Source organism: Hyperoodon ampullatus (genome assembly GCF_949752795.1).
Source record: "Hyperoodon ampullatus genome assembly, chromosome: 11".
NCBI classification, from domain to species: domain Eukaryota; kingdom Metazoa; phylum Chordata; class Mammalia; order Artiodactyla; family Ziphiidae; genus Hyperoodon; species Hyperoodon ampullatus.
In genome coordinates, this window is record NC_136924.1 from 22522388 (window position 1) to 22536799 (window position 14412).

The 14412-nt window shown below is 38.4% G+C and overlaps 1 protein-coding gene across 1 annotated transcript; it reads left to right on the forward strand.

Annotated features, from left to right (window-relative positions):
- Positions 1–2389: 2389 nt before the first annotated feature.
- On the forward strand, positions 2390–13606 carry TMPO (thymopoietin; the record flags this gene model as incomplete). Its single annotated transcript, XM_079714120.1, has 4 exons — positions 2390–2668; positions 8546–8672; positions 10924–11082; positions 12090–13606. The coding sequence occupies 4 exons, from the start codon at positions 2390–2392 to the stop codon at positions 13604–13606; spliced, it is 2082 nt and encodes a 693-aa protein (XP_079570246.1).
- Between the last annotated feature and the right edge of the window lie 806 nt (positions 13607–14412).

The following is a 14412-nucleotide window of genomic DNA, read 5'->3' on the forward strand; positions in this document are numbered from 1 at the left end:
ATTAAACTGCCTGGAAATTTTCTGGTACAAAGGCCCTATGAAAAAAGCAGAGTTCCAGTGCAGCACCCTCAGATGTCCCTCCAGGTGGCTCTGTGATTCCAGCATTGTACTCTACTGGCATCAAATTTATGTAGATTATTATTTTCAAAGTGTCAGTGATGCCTCCTCCTCCTCTGAAGATCCACTTCAGGAACCTAGCTGCCCAGGTATCCTCAGACCATAGGGCAGCTATCAGAGGCTGGAGATTCTTCTATGTACTCCACCCTCGTCAGATCAAATGCTAAGCCCTGGTAACTCTGACCCTTTTCAGTTAGAGCGGCAAAACCTACCTCTTAAAAACTGTTAGTACAGTCAAGCCAGAGCCAACCCCTTCAACTAGCAAGGTAACAATTTAACAGGATAACTTGCTAATTCAAATAGGATAGAATAAACCCGTTAACTGTGGCCTTGCAGATATTCTGCTCAGGACTTTTGCCTTGCGCGTAATTTGAGACTATACTGGAAGAAATAACTGAACTGTGCCAGGCACACTGCCTGGGACCATCCCACACTCACTCACTACATTTATGGGGTTACCAGTCACTGCGAAATCATGGTCGTTCGCCTGTCAGCTCAGTTCACCATCTGAAGATGAAACCCTTGCCTCTGTACCCAGTGAAGCCGGGGGTGGGTAGGTAATGGTTAAGGTAACTCTTACACAGCAACCTAAAGACCTACGAAACAACTGGCTAATTAAAACACAATTTTTATTTTGCATTTCTGATCTGAATACTATTGCTCAAATATATGTAAATACTGATATTTTTAGAAAATAGTAAAATTGCCTCTAGGAAAATAAATTATCGTTAAAAGAAATAATGTCTCCTCAATTTCTAAAAATAAAATGGCTTAATTCAAAGGAAACATTTTTAGTATTTCCAGTAAATTTACTGGAACTTAAACAATCATGCAGAAATCAGATAAACTTTTTTTTAAAGTAGCTTATAAAGCATAGTTTGGAGGTCAGAATCTGGGGAAATGATTAAGACACCCTAAATCCAAGGTCAGCTTCTTTCTTTTCTTGGAAGAAAATACCTTGAAACAGATATAAATTCGAAAGGTATGCAAACGTTTGTCATTAATGGTATTTGTTTTCAGAAAGACATTTTTATTGTAAAATTTCTGAGACTCCACCAGGTTTTAACTCGGATCCGTAATAGGGGTTTGATTAGGGTTTCCGGCCTAATTATTAGTTACTAGGCTCCCCCTAAGATTAAAATCTAGAATGCACCTGTCTCAGTTGTAAATTATCCATTAAGGAATTCCTAAATCATTTCATTTCGTTGTATTATGAAGCATTAGGTTTAAGTTACGGGTAAGATACTTACGGGTGGAGGGATCCAACCCAGAGACGGCTCTGAACAAAATGCAGTTGAGCCCCAAATAACTAAATGAAATAATTTAGAAAGGTCCCAACCTTCTTTAGGGTAAGAGGCAAGTGCAATACTTGGCAATACAATTTCGTCACAAATTCAAGGGTAGTTCAAAGTGCCCCGTAGTCAAGGTCTGGCTTTTTCCGAATTTCGGGAACAAAAGAATCGTTCGCAAGCAGAGACGGAGATTTAACTGCCCGCTCTCCCCTTGCCTCCCCCAAGTAAATCAAATCGAGGAAAATGAGCGTCCACATGCACGCCTCGCTCCTTTTCTTTCCCTTCAGGGCTAGCGTTTGGGGAGGAAAGGCTGCGGCTATTCTTCGGTGAACCAGTGTCCCGGGATTGAGAAAGGCCCAGACCCGGGTCCTCGCAGCTGCCGTGAAATCCGGCCCATTCGCCGGCGACCGACCCCGGAGAAAAGCTGCTTCTCCAGCAGGGGGAGGGAGAGGAAACGGCGCACAAAAAGCAGTACGACTTGCCTCTTATCGCCATCCTACGAGGAAAGATGGAGAAAAGGGAAACAGAAACGAGCCGCGCGACACAGCTCCCGCCCAAGCGGCTTTTAAACTGCGTTTCCACCACCTCTAGCAGAGCGCCGCGGCTAATGGAACCCGCGCGAGGCGTCCCGCCAATCACCGCCGCGCTTCCTCCGGCCGCGGGCCAATGGCGGCGCCCGTTCTTGGGGCGTGGGCGAAGAGCCTGCTCTCCCTTGGCCGTGGGGTGTGCGCTGGGGTTGGTGCGGACTCCTGGCTTGGCTGCACTGGGCCCCGCTTGTTCCGCAGGGGCTTTTGTGTCCGGCGTTGGCTTGGCTTTGTGTGCGCGAGTTTCCGCTGTGCTCCGTGGCGCAAGTCCCGGCCGAGAGCTGTGAGACTTGGAGGCGGTAGCGCGGCCCCCCACCCCCCCCGGGCGAGGAGCGAGCGCGCCGGCGTGAGCGGCGGGTGCAACGGCTGCGGGGAAGGGGATTCGCCGCCGCCGAGATGCCGGAGTTCCTGGAAGACCCCTCGGTCCTGACGAAAGAGAAGTTGAAGAGTGAGTTGGTCGCCAACAATGTGACGCTCCCGGCCGGGGAGCAGCGCAAAGACGTGTACGTGCAGCTCTACCTGCAGCACCTCACGGCGCGCAACCGGCCGCCTCTCGCCGCCGGCGCCAACAGCAAGGGGCCCCCGGACTTCTCCAGCGACGAAGAGCGCGAACCTACCCCGGTCCTGGGCTCCGGGGCCGCCGCCGCGGGCCGTAGCCGCGCCGCCGTCGGCAGGGTAAGGACGCACGGCCGGGGCCACAAAGGCGGGCGTTTAGCGGTGGGCGCTCCCCCCCCCCCGCGCGCGCGCGCTCGCAGCCCTCGGTCGGGCCTCCTCGGCGGCGGGGCTATCCCCCCACCCGCCCGGGGGCTGGCCTCTGGGTCTGCGGACGCCGGGCTCGGCCCCTTCGCCGCGGAATCTCGGGCTCTGAGAGGGAAGGGCGCCGGAGAGGAGAGCCCCGAAGTTAGGGCCGCGGGGCGCGCGTTTTAGCCGCGGTGTGTCGGGGGATGTGAAGTTGGCGTTTGCTCTCGGGTTGCGCGCGGTTGATGGGCGCGCGCAGGAAGCTCTGTGTCCCTGGACGCCCGGCCGCCGGGAGTGGGCAGCTGGACTGGGACTTCCCTGCCCTTTTCGAAAGCCCTAAGGAGGGTCAGTTCGAAATGGCTACAGGTTACGTTTGAGCGTTTTCCCGCTTTATTAACAGAAATGACTAGTAACCGGGTCTCAGAGCGCTCCCTGGAGGGCAATTTGTGACATACTGATACCTAACCAAAATTTGAAATAAAGAAATTCCCGCCTTTTTATGTTTTTTGCATATGGAGGGCTTTTTGAACGGTTTATGTTTTTCTTGTTTGTGGTACTCCTTTCCAGTATCAGGCCGTCTTTTGGCGGGGCAGCGTTACTCTAAATTAAACGAGCATTTTAAAATACACCTTTGAGCGGTTATCATAGACGCTCAAATATTTAAAAATTCTAGTTACTTAGGGCTTGGGTTTTAGGGGTTTAGGGGGTTGTTTTTCCTTTTGGTGTATTTGCATGAAGAAAGGAGAAGCTTCGGAATCAGAAGAAATGTTTATTTCATGACATTTTGCTCTGTCAGTGTTGCAATTTGGGATATCTAATCCCGGGTAAACTCAGATTGGCTCCAGCAAATGCATATTTCGTTTGAGAATAGTTGGGTTTTGTTCTCTGGGGTTTTATGTGCTTTAGTATGAATCAGCCTGGTTATCAGGCTGCAACTCATAATAGAATGTAGTTAAAACTAGTGACTGGTGTAAAGTACAATGCTTTGTAAAACATTGAAGGTGGAGTTCAGAGTTGTACTGATTACTAGTATAACTCAAAATGACTGCTTCTTTCAAAGTTATCTTAACTTTAGTTTTAAAAAAATTATCCAATGTATTTTCTGGACTACCCAGATGGAAATGAAGTAAAGATATAATAGACACATGTAGATTTAGTTAAATCTTAGCCTGGGCTTTAGAGAAATTGAAAACCTTATGTCTTAAATCGATGCATGGCACATCGTAGTGCCAAATAAATATTGGTTTGATAAGTAAAAGATCAATCGCATCTTCTTGTTTCTCATGTCTTGTTTTTGAATTTGAAGAAAGCCACTGTACTCCATAATAAGAAATTTATTTTTGAAATAAAGTATATCCCTTACCTGTTTCTCCCCAACCCCTCTGAAAAGGAAAGTAATATTCAAACTATTTTAGTAAAAATTTGGTTGAAAATGAAATATCTTCCATTTAAATCAGAACACTTTTTTTTTTAAGTCTTCTATAGAACCTTATGTTGGTCTCCTGTGCAAACGTATCATTCTTGAGCTGTGGAAGTATTTGGTTGTATGTTTATGATAGGATTATTCATTATTATTTTGATGATGATTCTCGCTGTCGACAGAAACAGCTGTCTCGGTTTTGATGTTTTTCCTTCAACTTTTTGAAAGAGGGTATGTCCCAATCTACCCTGTGTTCTTTGGGGTGTAAGAAGACCTGAATGCAAAATTTTTTAATTTCAGTTCAATTATGCAACATTTTTGAGTTCCTGTCATGCGCTCTTAACTGCAGGAGTTTGATTTCTGCAGACCTGCCAACCACCATAGTTAATTTTTTAAGAGAACCTCCTATGTCCAGTAGCTTGTATCTCAATGTTTGAATCCATATAGATATCAACTGTGACAAAGACAGCTTTAAGTTTTTTCTACCTTGTGTATTTAAAACTCAAAAATGTGTACCCTGGGCTGGGTGCAGTGGTGTCAACAACTTGAAAAAGTTTATAGTGGTAGTTGGTCAGTAACGTCATTTTCCTCTTTAAAAGCACATTAAGGAAAAATGAGTCCTAATTTAACTAAGGAGTCTGATAAATTTTTTTATCAGGCATAGGGAAAAAATATATTGAATTTATAAGAAGACAACCTTAGACCATTTATAATAATTGGTATATAAAATTATCCTCCTTTTATATGTACAATATTTATGTTCTAGTCATTGTTAGCCCCATGTGTAATAACAGTGTAGAGTCACATTTCTTAAAGAATATTTATGATCTAGGAGAAAGCCAAATTATGTTTGACAGTTTCAGATAAGGCAGATTTTTTTAAATGGTGAATTTTTAACATTTTAAAACACACATTAACATGGATTTAGCCAAGGACATAGCATATACCTTCGATTTAAACACGGGTTTATGAAGAGTATTTTTAACTAAAGGAGAAATTGTTTCATTTCAGCCATTGCCATGGTCAGGTACACTTGGTGTGATAGGACAAAATATTTGCATGTTCAAAATTTCGTTTTAGTTTTTAGTTTTCTTATTTCTATGCTTTTTATGCATCTTGATGGTAACCAGTATTTTCCAGTGATGAAATTATCAGCATTGTCAACACAAAAATAAACATTTACATACAGAGTTGACGGTCTGCCTTTTAGTTCAGGGTGCAAAGCAGTGTAGCTGTTTGGAATCTATTGGAGCATAGCATTCTTGAATGGTCTGATCTGATGAATTATGAATTCTTAACAGGAAATATTTAATGACATGGAACAGAACAGTAAAGAGCATGTTAGATAGTAAAAGTTAAATCATAAATTGACCACTATATTCTACCGTAACGTGTTAAGTGTACAGACTTTTGAATCAGAATTATAGATTCAAATTCCAGTTCTGCCCTTATTCAGATGACCTCGAACAAAGAGCATTGCCTATCAGATGCTCAGTTTTCATCTGAAATAGGAATAGTCTAATAGCAACTTAGAGGATTACTTGAGGTTCCATTTGTGAAGATGTCTAGTGCTCAGCAACTACAGCACGTCAGCTATTACAATATGTGATTTCTGAATTTTGTTGTCTTTATTTAATGCCAGAACAATACAATGCTACCATAATGTATTCAGAAGTGGATGAGGTAAGTTTGTGAAAGTGATGTATATGTAAAGTCTGCTCAAATGTTACCATATAACTGGGTATGCAGATTGCCTGAGTTACCTGAACAACTTTGGACTTGTTTCCTCTCTTGTAAAATGGGGATATTAGTATCTATTGCATAGGATTTTTAGGATTCAATAAGTTAATACATATAAGGCACTTAGAACACATTTGGTATATAAATGCTCAATAGAATCTGTTCTGTAGTAATAATTAGTTATACTTCAGCATCTTTGCTACTAATGGTAGAGATTTAAATAAGAGTGGTTCATAGGTGATATCACAGAACTTTTGGATTTAAAAGTTGAAAAAGAAATTAGAGATCATCTGGTAGTTGGGAAGAAACTGGAGAACAGTGCCTGGCATGTAGCTGGTACTTGGTATTTTGACCAAGGGAAACTAAGAGATTACATGATTTGCTTAAAGGAACAAAGCTCTCTGGAGGCAGAAATCATTACAACTAATGGCTCCTTCTTCCTGGTTGAAACTGCTGGCTTGATAAATATGTATACTCCCAATTTTTATTCTTATGAAATTTGATATTTCATAGAATGGCATTACTTTTCTGGAGCTTTTCTCCGTAAAAATAAAACTCAGGTGGCCTGTTATGAGCACCTGCTCTATTTGACTTACCTTATGCCACTTCATTGGCCTTTACTTAAAATTTCCTTGTACAGCTGTAGAGTTTCAATATGTTTTAAGAAAATGTGAGGGAGTTGGTTTCCTGCTTGGATATGCTAAGTCTTTGTTTTTTCTTAATAAGAAATTGGTTTTTTAAAATAAGTGGCTTATTTCCCCCTCACCAGATGGCACTTTGATTCATTCATTCAACAAAACATGTATCAGGTACCTATTCCTGTGTCAGGCACTCTTTTTAATTTTAGCTACTTGGGATACAATATGACAGTACTCCTGCTTTGTGTAACCCTCTTAAATACTACATCTAAAATCACCTGAGCTACATATCAAAATACAGATTGTCAGGCCCAATATTAGGACTCAGAATGGGGTAAGACTTTTTAAAATAGGGGCAACTTTTCCTAAAGTTTTGAGGTTTTGATAATAAACCAGACTTAAGGATTATTGTTCAAGGAGTTTACCATCTGGAGAAGGTAAAACATATGTACAGATAACTAATAAAAAGTAAGCAGAATGTAGTGAGTGCCAAAGACAGATTATTTCTTGAAAACCTCATGCTGCTTCAGGAAGTTGAAATTCCTGGATGTTTTGTTAGGAGTAGGATTTGAACATTCTTATGGTTAGAGGGATTTTTTTCTACAAGTAATCTGTACCTGACTGCTTTTTTTTGTTTAAAGTATTTATGTTACACAATGGGGTTTTTCTTCCCAACCGGTCCACACTTTTGGAATAGGATTAGGTCTCTTTGATTTTAAAAAAAAAAAAAAGAAGTCTTCTCTAAAGAATTCAAGGATTTGATATATAGAACTCTTAGACTCTAGGCAGCTATTTTGGCATCAAGGTGTCAGTTGCTTAAGATTTGAGCTTGATGATCCTAGATTAGTACAATATTAAAGCCTTCTGAAAGTACCCTTGGTAACTTCACAGACATTTTAAAAATTGTATTGAAGATTTATCATGAGTTGACCTCATTGTTCTTATGTTCTTTATATGAAGTATTTCACATTTTTATTTGGTTAAAAAACAAATTCTAATACATGACCAAATAATGCCTGATTTTTCTTTTCCCCTCAGCATCACTGGAAAGTAAACAGCCCATACAACTTTATGATTTTTGCTATTTTGCATAAAATATTTCTAGGATGCAGTATTGACTCTTCTGCCTTAAACAGTAATTTGGGCCTACATTGACTTTGATGTTTGTGGCCATTATTTAAACAGCCGTTTATATTGTCCTCTGATGGTTACTGGGATTACTGAGACTAAAGCTATCTGCCACAACCCTAAAAGCTAACCATACTTTTGCTCCCTTACCCTGTTTAACCTTGGAAGTTTATATAGTTTTTCCAATAAAGAATGCCATTGCTTAAATTATATTAAAAACTGCCTTTAAAAGTTTTCTCAAAGCTTGTTCCACGCTTTTCAGCTAGTCTTAGTGAAATGGTCATATAGACTATGTGTGGCAACAAAGCCGAGTCAGAGGTGATATGTAGCCATAGAGTCTGACTTCCTTCATGAGTCAAAAACTGGCTTTTAAAGTCACTGTATTACAAGAAGAATATTCATTTGGGCTTCTTAAATTTTGATATGCTTGTTTAAAAGAAATCATTTTTATACATAACATGTATAAACCTTTATGGTAAAATCTTAAACTTTCCTGGATTAATTTAAACTTTCAAGGATTATAGAAAAACCAGTAGTAAATTGTATTTATAGTTATCTGGATGAAAATGTTTAGACTCAGACTTTTTGCTCTTTTGAATTTTTGATGCCATCACCTGTTTAGATAGTTAACCAAAATTGACTATTTTAACAGTAATATCTAAAATTTGAGTTACTTGCTTGGCTTATTAGGTTTGTATAATTCCAGCTGAACTTAGAAAATACTTTTGAATAATAAGTTGCTTTTAATTTAATCAAATTGCTAAGCTCTACTATAAGTCAACTTGAAGTTAAATTTGCATGTTTATTATATGCAGTGTTATTTATATAGTGTCAATAAATGAACATTTTAAAATTCATGTGGAAATGATAACTGGACTTCGTTTACAGAAAGCCACAAAGAAAACTGATAAACCCAGACTAGAAGATAAAGATGATCTAGATGTAACCGAGCTCTCTAATGAAGACCTTCTGGATCAGCTTGTGAAATATGGGGTGAACCCTGGTCCTATTGTGGGTAAGCTGATAAAATTTCAAATATCTTTTTATGAAGCAGTACCCCACACTGTTTTCCCCTCTTGTCTAGCAGGTAGAGTTTTCATTCTAAGGACCAGTCTGTCATTAATCATTTATATGACCAGGACCTTAGTTTCCCTAACTATATAAATGAGGGAAATAAAATGAGAGAATTGAACTAATTAATCCCCAAGATTACCTCTGTTGAGATTGTTTCGTATTGTGCCCATTGTCATACTACTTGATGAGACATATGGGTCTTATATGACAATTGAGGAAAATCTGAGGTAACATAGCTGGCCAAATTAACCCAAATCGGTAAGTTAGTGACAGACTTGTTAAAAGAACTCAAGTTATTCAATTCCCAGCATAGTACCCACTTTCAGTTATCATTAAAAGTACCTTTTAAAAAGTCTTGTCTTGATTGGAATTCAAGAACAAACTGAAAACTAAAGAACAAACCAAAAAGAGAAAACTTAAAAGCAAATACCCTGGATTTTCATCATTTGGTTACTGTTAAGTCAGTGAGTTTGCAAGGCTGATTGTGCCTTAATTTTGGAGGGTCTTGGCAATAACCTCAAGATGAGAAAGTTCTGTTTGATCTTCTAAGTTGTGTAAAAAAAAATTTCTTTTTTAATTGACTGCATCAGGTCTTAGTTGCAGCACGTGGGATCTTCGTTGTGGCACAGAGGCTTTCGTTGCGGCACATGGGCTTCTCTCTAGTTGTGGCACGTGGGCTTAGTTGCCCCACAGCGTGTGGGATCTTACTTCCCTGCTCAGGGATTGAACCCACGTCCCCTGCATTGGGAGGCAGATGCTTAACCACTGGACTACCAAGGAAGTCCCTGTAAATTTTTGAATACTGTAGATTTGGGGGTTGTTTTTTACCTATAGGTGTACTTGCAAGTAAGAATTTACAATATTGTCTTTCTTTTGTCTTATTTAATGTACGGCTTCCCAAGAGATGATAATAAGCCTGTTAGTATAATTACCAACAGACGTTTGATACCCTTTTTATATTTTTCATTTAAAGTTACAAAAGGGGGGTGCTGAAGACTATTGTGTATCAACATACATTAAATTACATGTTGGTATACCAGTTGTTTATTTTTTCCCTAGCTTTATTAAGGTATAATTGACAAACAAACGTTGTACTTTTAAGGTGTACAACTTGCTGTTTTAATATACATGTACATTGTGAAATGATCACCATAATCAAGCTAATTAACATATCCATCACTTCACAGAGTTTTCTTTTATGCATGTATGTGTGGTGAGAGCACTTAAGATCTACCTTCCTAGAAAATTTCAAGGATGTAATAAAGTGTTGTTAACTGTAGTCCAAGCTATACTTAGATTTCTAGAACTTATTCATCTTGTGTAACTGAAATTTTAAGGCCAGCGTCTCCTTATTCCCCCCTCCCCAGCTGTTCATCTTAAGACTACTTAACTGTAACATTCTGAGATGTGTATTGTTTCTAAAAAGTATATGTTTATCATTTTATTCATCTTATAGAAATCAGGGAAAGACATATAGCTAGGTAAAACAGAAAGTAAAAGCTATTTTTGGTTTTAAATTATCATTGATGTTGAAATATGTTACCAAATTATTTATAATCAATTTTACTTTGCTATCTAATTGGCAAATCATTTCTCTTTGTAACACACATTTTCTGTAAAAGGTCATTTTTACTGCAGCAGTATATTGAAATACGATTTAACATCTTAAATTTACTCAGTGCTAGGTGTCAGATATATTCAATTTTTAAAAATGTGACTTTTAGGACTTTTCCCATAACTAAATGGCCTTTATAGGCATATTAGTCTCTTAGAGTTGTGGGATTTTAATCATCATAATTCAGAGGAGTACACTCTTTATAAACATGATTTTTCTACAAAGGCAAGTATATTACTTAGTACTAGAGAAATTACACAAAGTTCAAAACTTTTCAGTCAGAGATACTCAGTCATACATGGCTCTTCAATAGGTTATCCATAGTAAGACAAATCAATCTATTATGTATTTCATTCTACAAAAAAAACAAAACCAAAAAACCATTGCTATAATCATTTATTAGCATCTCAGAAAAACACCTGTTTTAGAAAAGAATCCATTATGTCGTATTTTTAAGCATTTAAGTTTAGAAAAGGAAACAGTGAAAAGTAACACTTTAATGTTTCTAAAGCTCATGTCTGAGCTGGATCTTAAATAAGACACTACAAGTAATAAAGCAAATTCTGCCTTAATACAGGAACAACCAGGAAGCTGTATGAGAAAAAGCTGTTGAAACTGAGGGAACAAGGAACAGAGTCTAGACCTTCTACTCCTCTGCCAGCAATTTCTTCTTCAGTGGAAAATACAAGGCAGAATGGAAGTCATGACTCTGACAGATACAGTGACAATGATGAAGGTAAAATTTTATATGATGTTAATAAAGTATATAATCAAAAAACCCAAATTTTTTTCAGACTCATAAGATACAGTAACCATGAAGAAGATAAAATTTTAAATAATATTTCCAAGATATATGTAAATTTTGTTCATATCATTAGAGTAGTCCTCCAAGTAATTTGATTTAAATACCTTTTGTTGAGAAGTCTAAGAAACAGAAAAGTAGAAATGTCCAATTTTTATCACGTAAAATCACTCTATCTTTTTTGCTGCAAATTTCATCTTTCTAAGAGAAAAAAGTATTACAAGTAGAGACAAAGTTTCCCCAGTTACCCCTTTCTAAGTATCATCTCCACAGAAGCAACCACTATCATTAATTTGATGATTATCTTTCCAGCCTGATTTTAAATACTTTTTCATATGCATCTGCCTAATACATGGTATTATTTTATACTTGAAAAAAAATCTGTATAAGTGATATGCTAAATCTTATCACTTGCTTTTCTTTACTCTGTTATATTAAGATCTCTTACTGATTTATTACATGTGTCTGATTTATTTCTCGTAATTGATATGTAGCAGTAGTATTTACATATGGCATGTTTTCTCTGTTCTCATATTGATAAGCATTTAAACTTATAGTTTTTGCTAGAAGATCTGATTTCAAGAAAACTTTATAGTAAATATTTTGACTTGTTTTTAGTAGACTATTTTAAGAAAATTTGGCCATGGTATATAAATATTTTTCGAGTAGTACATGAAATAAACGACCTTTTAAAATTTATTTTAAGAACAACTTGACACTTACAAATTTTTAATTCATATGACTTGTTTGTTAATTTCCTGACTATTTAATGACTCAAATTGTTTATATCTCCATAAGCATTGCCTGCCAGGGCACAGTCTGTCAAATTGGTTGTTCTGAATGTTCCTTCAACAGCACTATATTATTAGCAAAGAGGCAAAGAATAGAGTCAGCTTAAACACAAGTAATGCTTAAACTTCCTGCCTCTTTTGCCTCTACAGGAAAGAAGAAAGAACACAAGAAAGTGAAGTCCACTAGGGATTGTTTTCCTTTTTCTGAACTTGCAACTACTCCCTCTGGTGGATTTTTTCAGGGTATTTCTTTTCCTGAAATCTCCACCCGTCCTCCTTTGGGCAGGACTGAACAACAGGCAGCTAAGAAAGTACATTCTTCTAAGGGAGACCCACCTAGGGAACCCCTTATTGCCACAGCCTTGCCTGGCAGGGAACAGATGCAGAAGTTAGCTTCTGGAGGGAATTTGTTTGTTTCCTCCAAGTCTAGCCATGATAGATGTTTAGAGAAAAGTTCTTCGACATCTCCTCAGCATGAACTCGCTGCCATGTTGGTCTCTGCTGCAGCTTCTCCTTCACTGATTAAAGAAACCACCAGTACTTGCTATAAAGACATAGTAGAAAATATTTACTGTGGAGAGAAAAGTGGAATTCAACCAGTATGTACTGAGAGGTCCCATGTTTCAGATCAGTCAGTTCTCTCCAGTGAAAGGAGAGCACTAGAAGAGTCTGAGAGATCACAAGTAATTTCTCCACCACTGGCTAAGGCAATCAGAGATTACGTCAATTCTCTGTTGGTCCAGGGTGGAGTAGGTAGTTTGCCTGGGACTTCTAACTCTACACCCCCACTGGATGTAGAAAATATATGGAAGAGAATTGATGCACCTAATTTTCGAGAAACAGAATCCCTGTCTCCTCCACGAAAATTACCTAGACTCAGTGAAAAGTCAGTAGAAGAAAAGGATTCAGGTTCCTCTGTGGCATTTGAAAATATACCTGGATCTGAACTGATGTCTTCTTCTGCAAAAACCGTGGTCTCTCACTCACTCACTACCTTAGGCATAGAAATGTCTAAGCAATCACAGCATGACAAAATAGATGCCCCCGAACTATCTTTTCCCTTCCATGAATCTATTTTAAAAGTAATTGAAGAGGAGTGGCAGCAAATTGACAGGCAGCTGCCTTCATTGGCATGCAAGTATCCAATTTCTTCCAGAGAGGCAACACGGATATTATCGGTTCCAAAAGTAGATGATGAAATCCTAGGGTTTATTTCTGAAGCCACTCCACCAGCAGGTATTCAGGCAGCTTCCCCTGAGTCCTGTGATAAACAGTTGGACTTAGCACTCTGTGGAACGTATGAAGCTGCAGCATCAGCATTGCAGATTGCAACCCATACTGCCTTTGTAGTTCGGGCTATGCAGGCAGACATTAGCCAGGCTGCACAAATTCTTAGCTCAGATCCTAGTCACGTGCACCAGGCACTTGGGATGCTAAGCAAAACATATGATGCGGCCTCATTTCTTTGTGAAGCTGCCTTTGATGAAATAAAAATGGCTGCTTATACCATGGGATCTTCCACTTTAGGTCGCCGATATCTCTGGCTAAAAGATTGCAAAATTAATCCAGCTTCTAAGAATAAGCTGGCTGTTACTCCCTTTAAAGGCGGAACATTATTTGGAAGAGAAGTATTCAAAGTAATTAAAAAGCATGGGAAAAAACGCTAATAAAATTAAGAATAAAGACATCTATCTTATCTTTGATATGGGGGAACTGGCAGCTTTTCTAGGAATTTGAAGTACTTTTATGCCAGAATTTTCTAAGGTCTTTTTAGTCTCCAGAATAGGCTAATTTCAAAGTGTCAAACTTATACCAATTAAATTGCAGTATAAAAGTAATTGCCTACATATATCTGCCTTTTTTTTAGTTGCACAGAAAGAAAGCCTGATACTAACAGTTTAAAGCTTTTCTAGATCACATTTTTTTCTCAAATAGTTCAGTCTTTCCTATTTTAAGATTTTACAACTCTTCAAAACTAAGAAAATTCCATTAACTAGATTATAAGTTGAGTCTCCATGGTTTTAAATATTACTGAATATTTTATTACTTTCCAGAACTTGTCTACATATTTTCTCACTTGTGTTGTTTTTTACTGATATCTACAGTATCGTTCGTAATAGTCCAAATCAGTGCAACTCAAAGTGCCAGTCTACAAACTTACTGATCCACAGATAAGATAAGCGTGTACCAGAATTTGAATCTAGATGAATGACAGGTTTTATTTTTGTGGTAAAACTTTATTGGTAGAGGAAAGACAGTGCGCTGATTTACATTCTGGCGTAAATGCCTCGTTTTTTCATGGACTGGTAGCAAACAGTTGGTCTACTACACTTTGAGAAATACTGCTCTAGACCATAGTATTCTGGGATAGTGCATTCTCACCATCACTGTAAAACTATAGTCAGATGAATTAGGAAAGATGGGACTTTTTTTTTATATAAGTAACACTTTTAAGGTACCTTGTAATTCATGT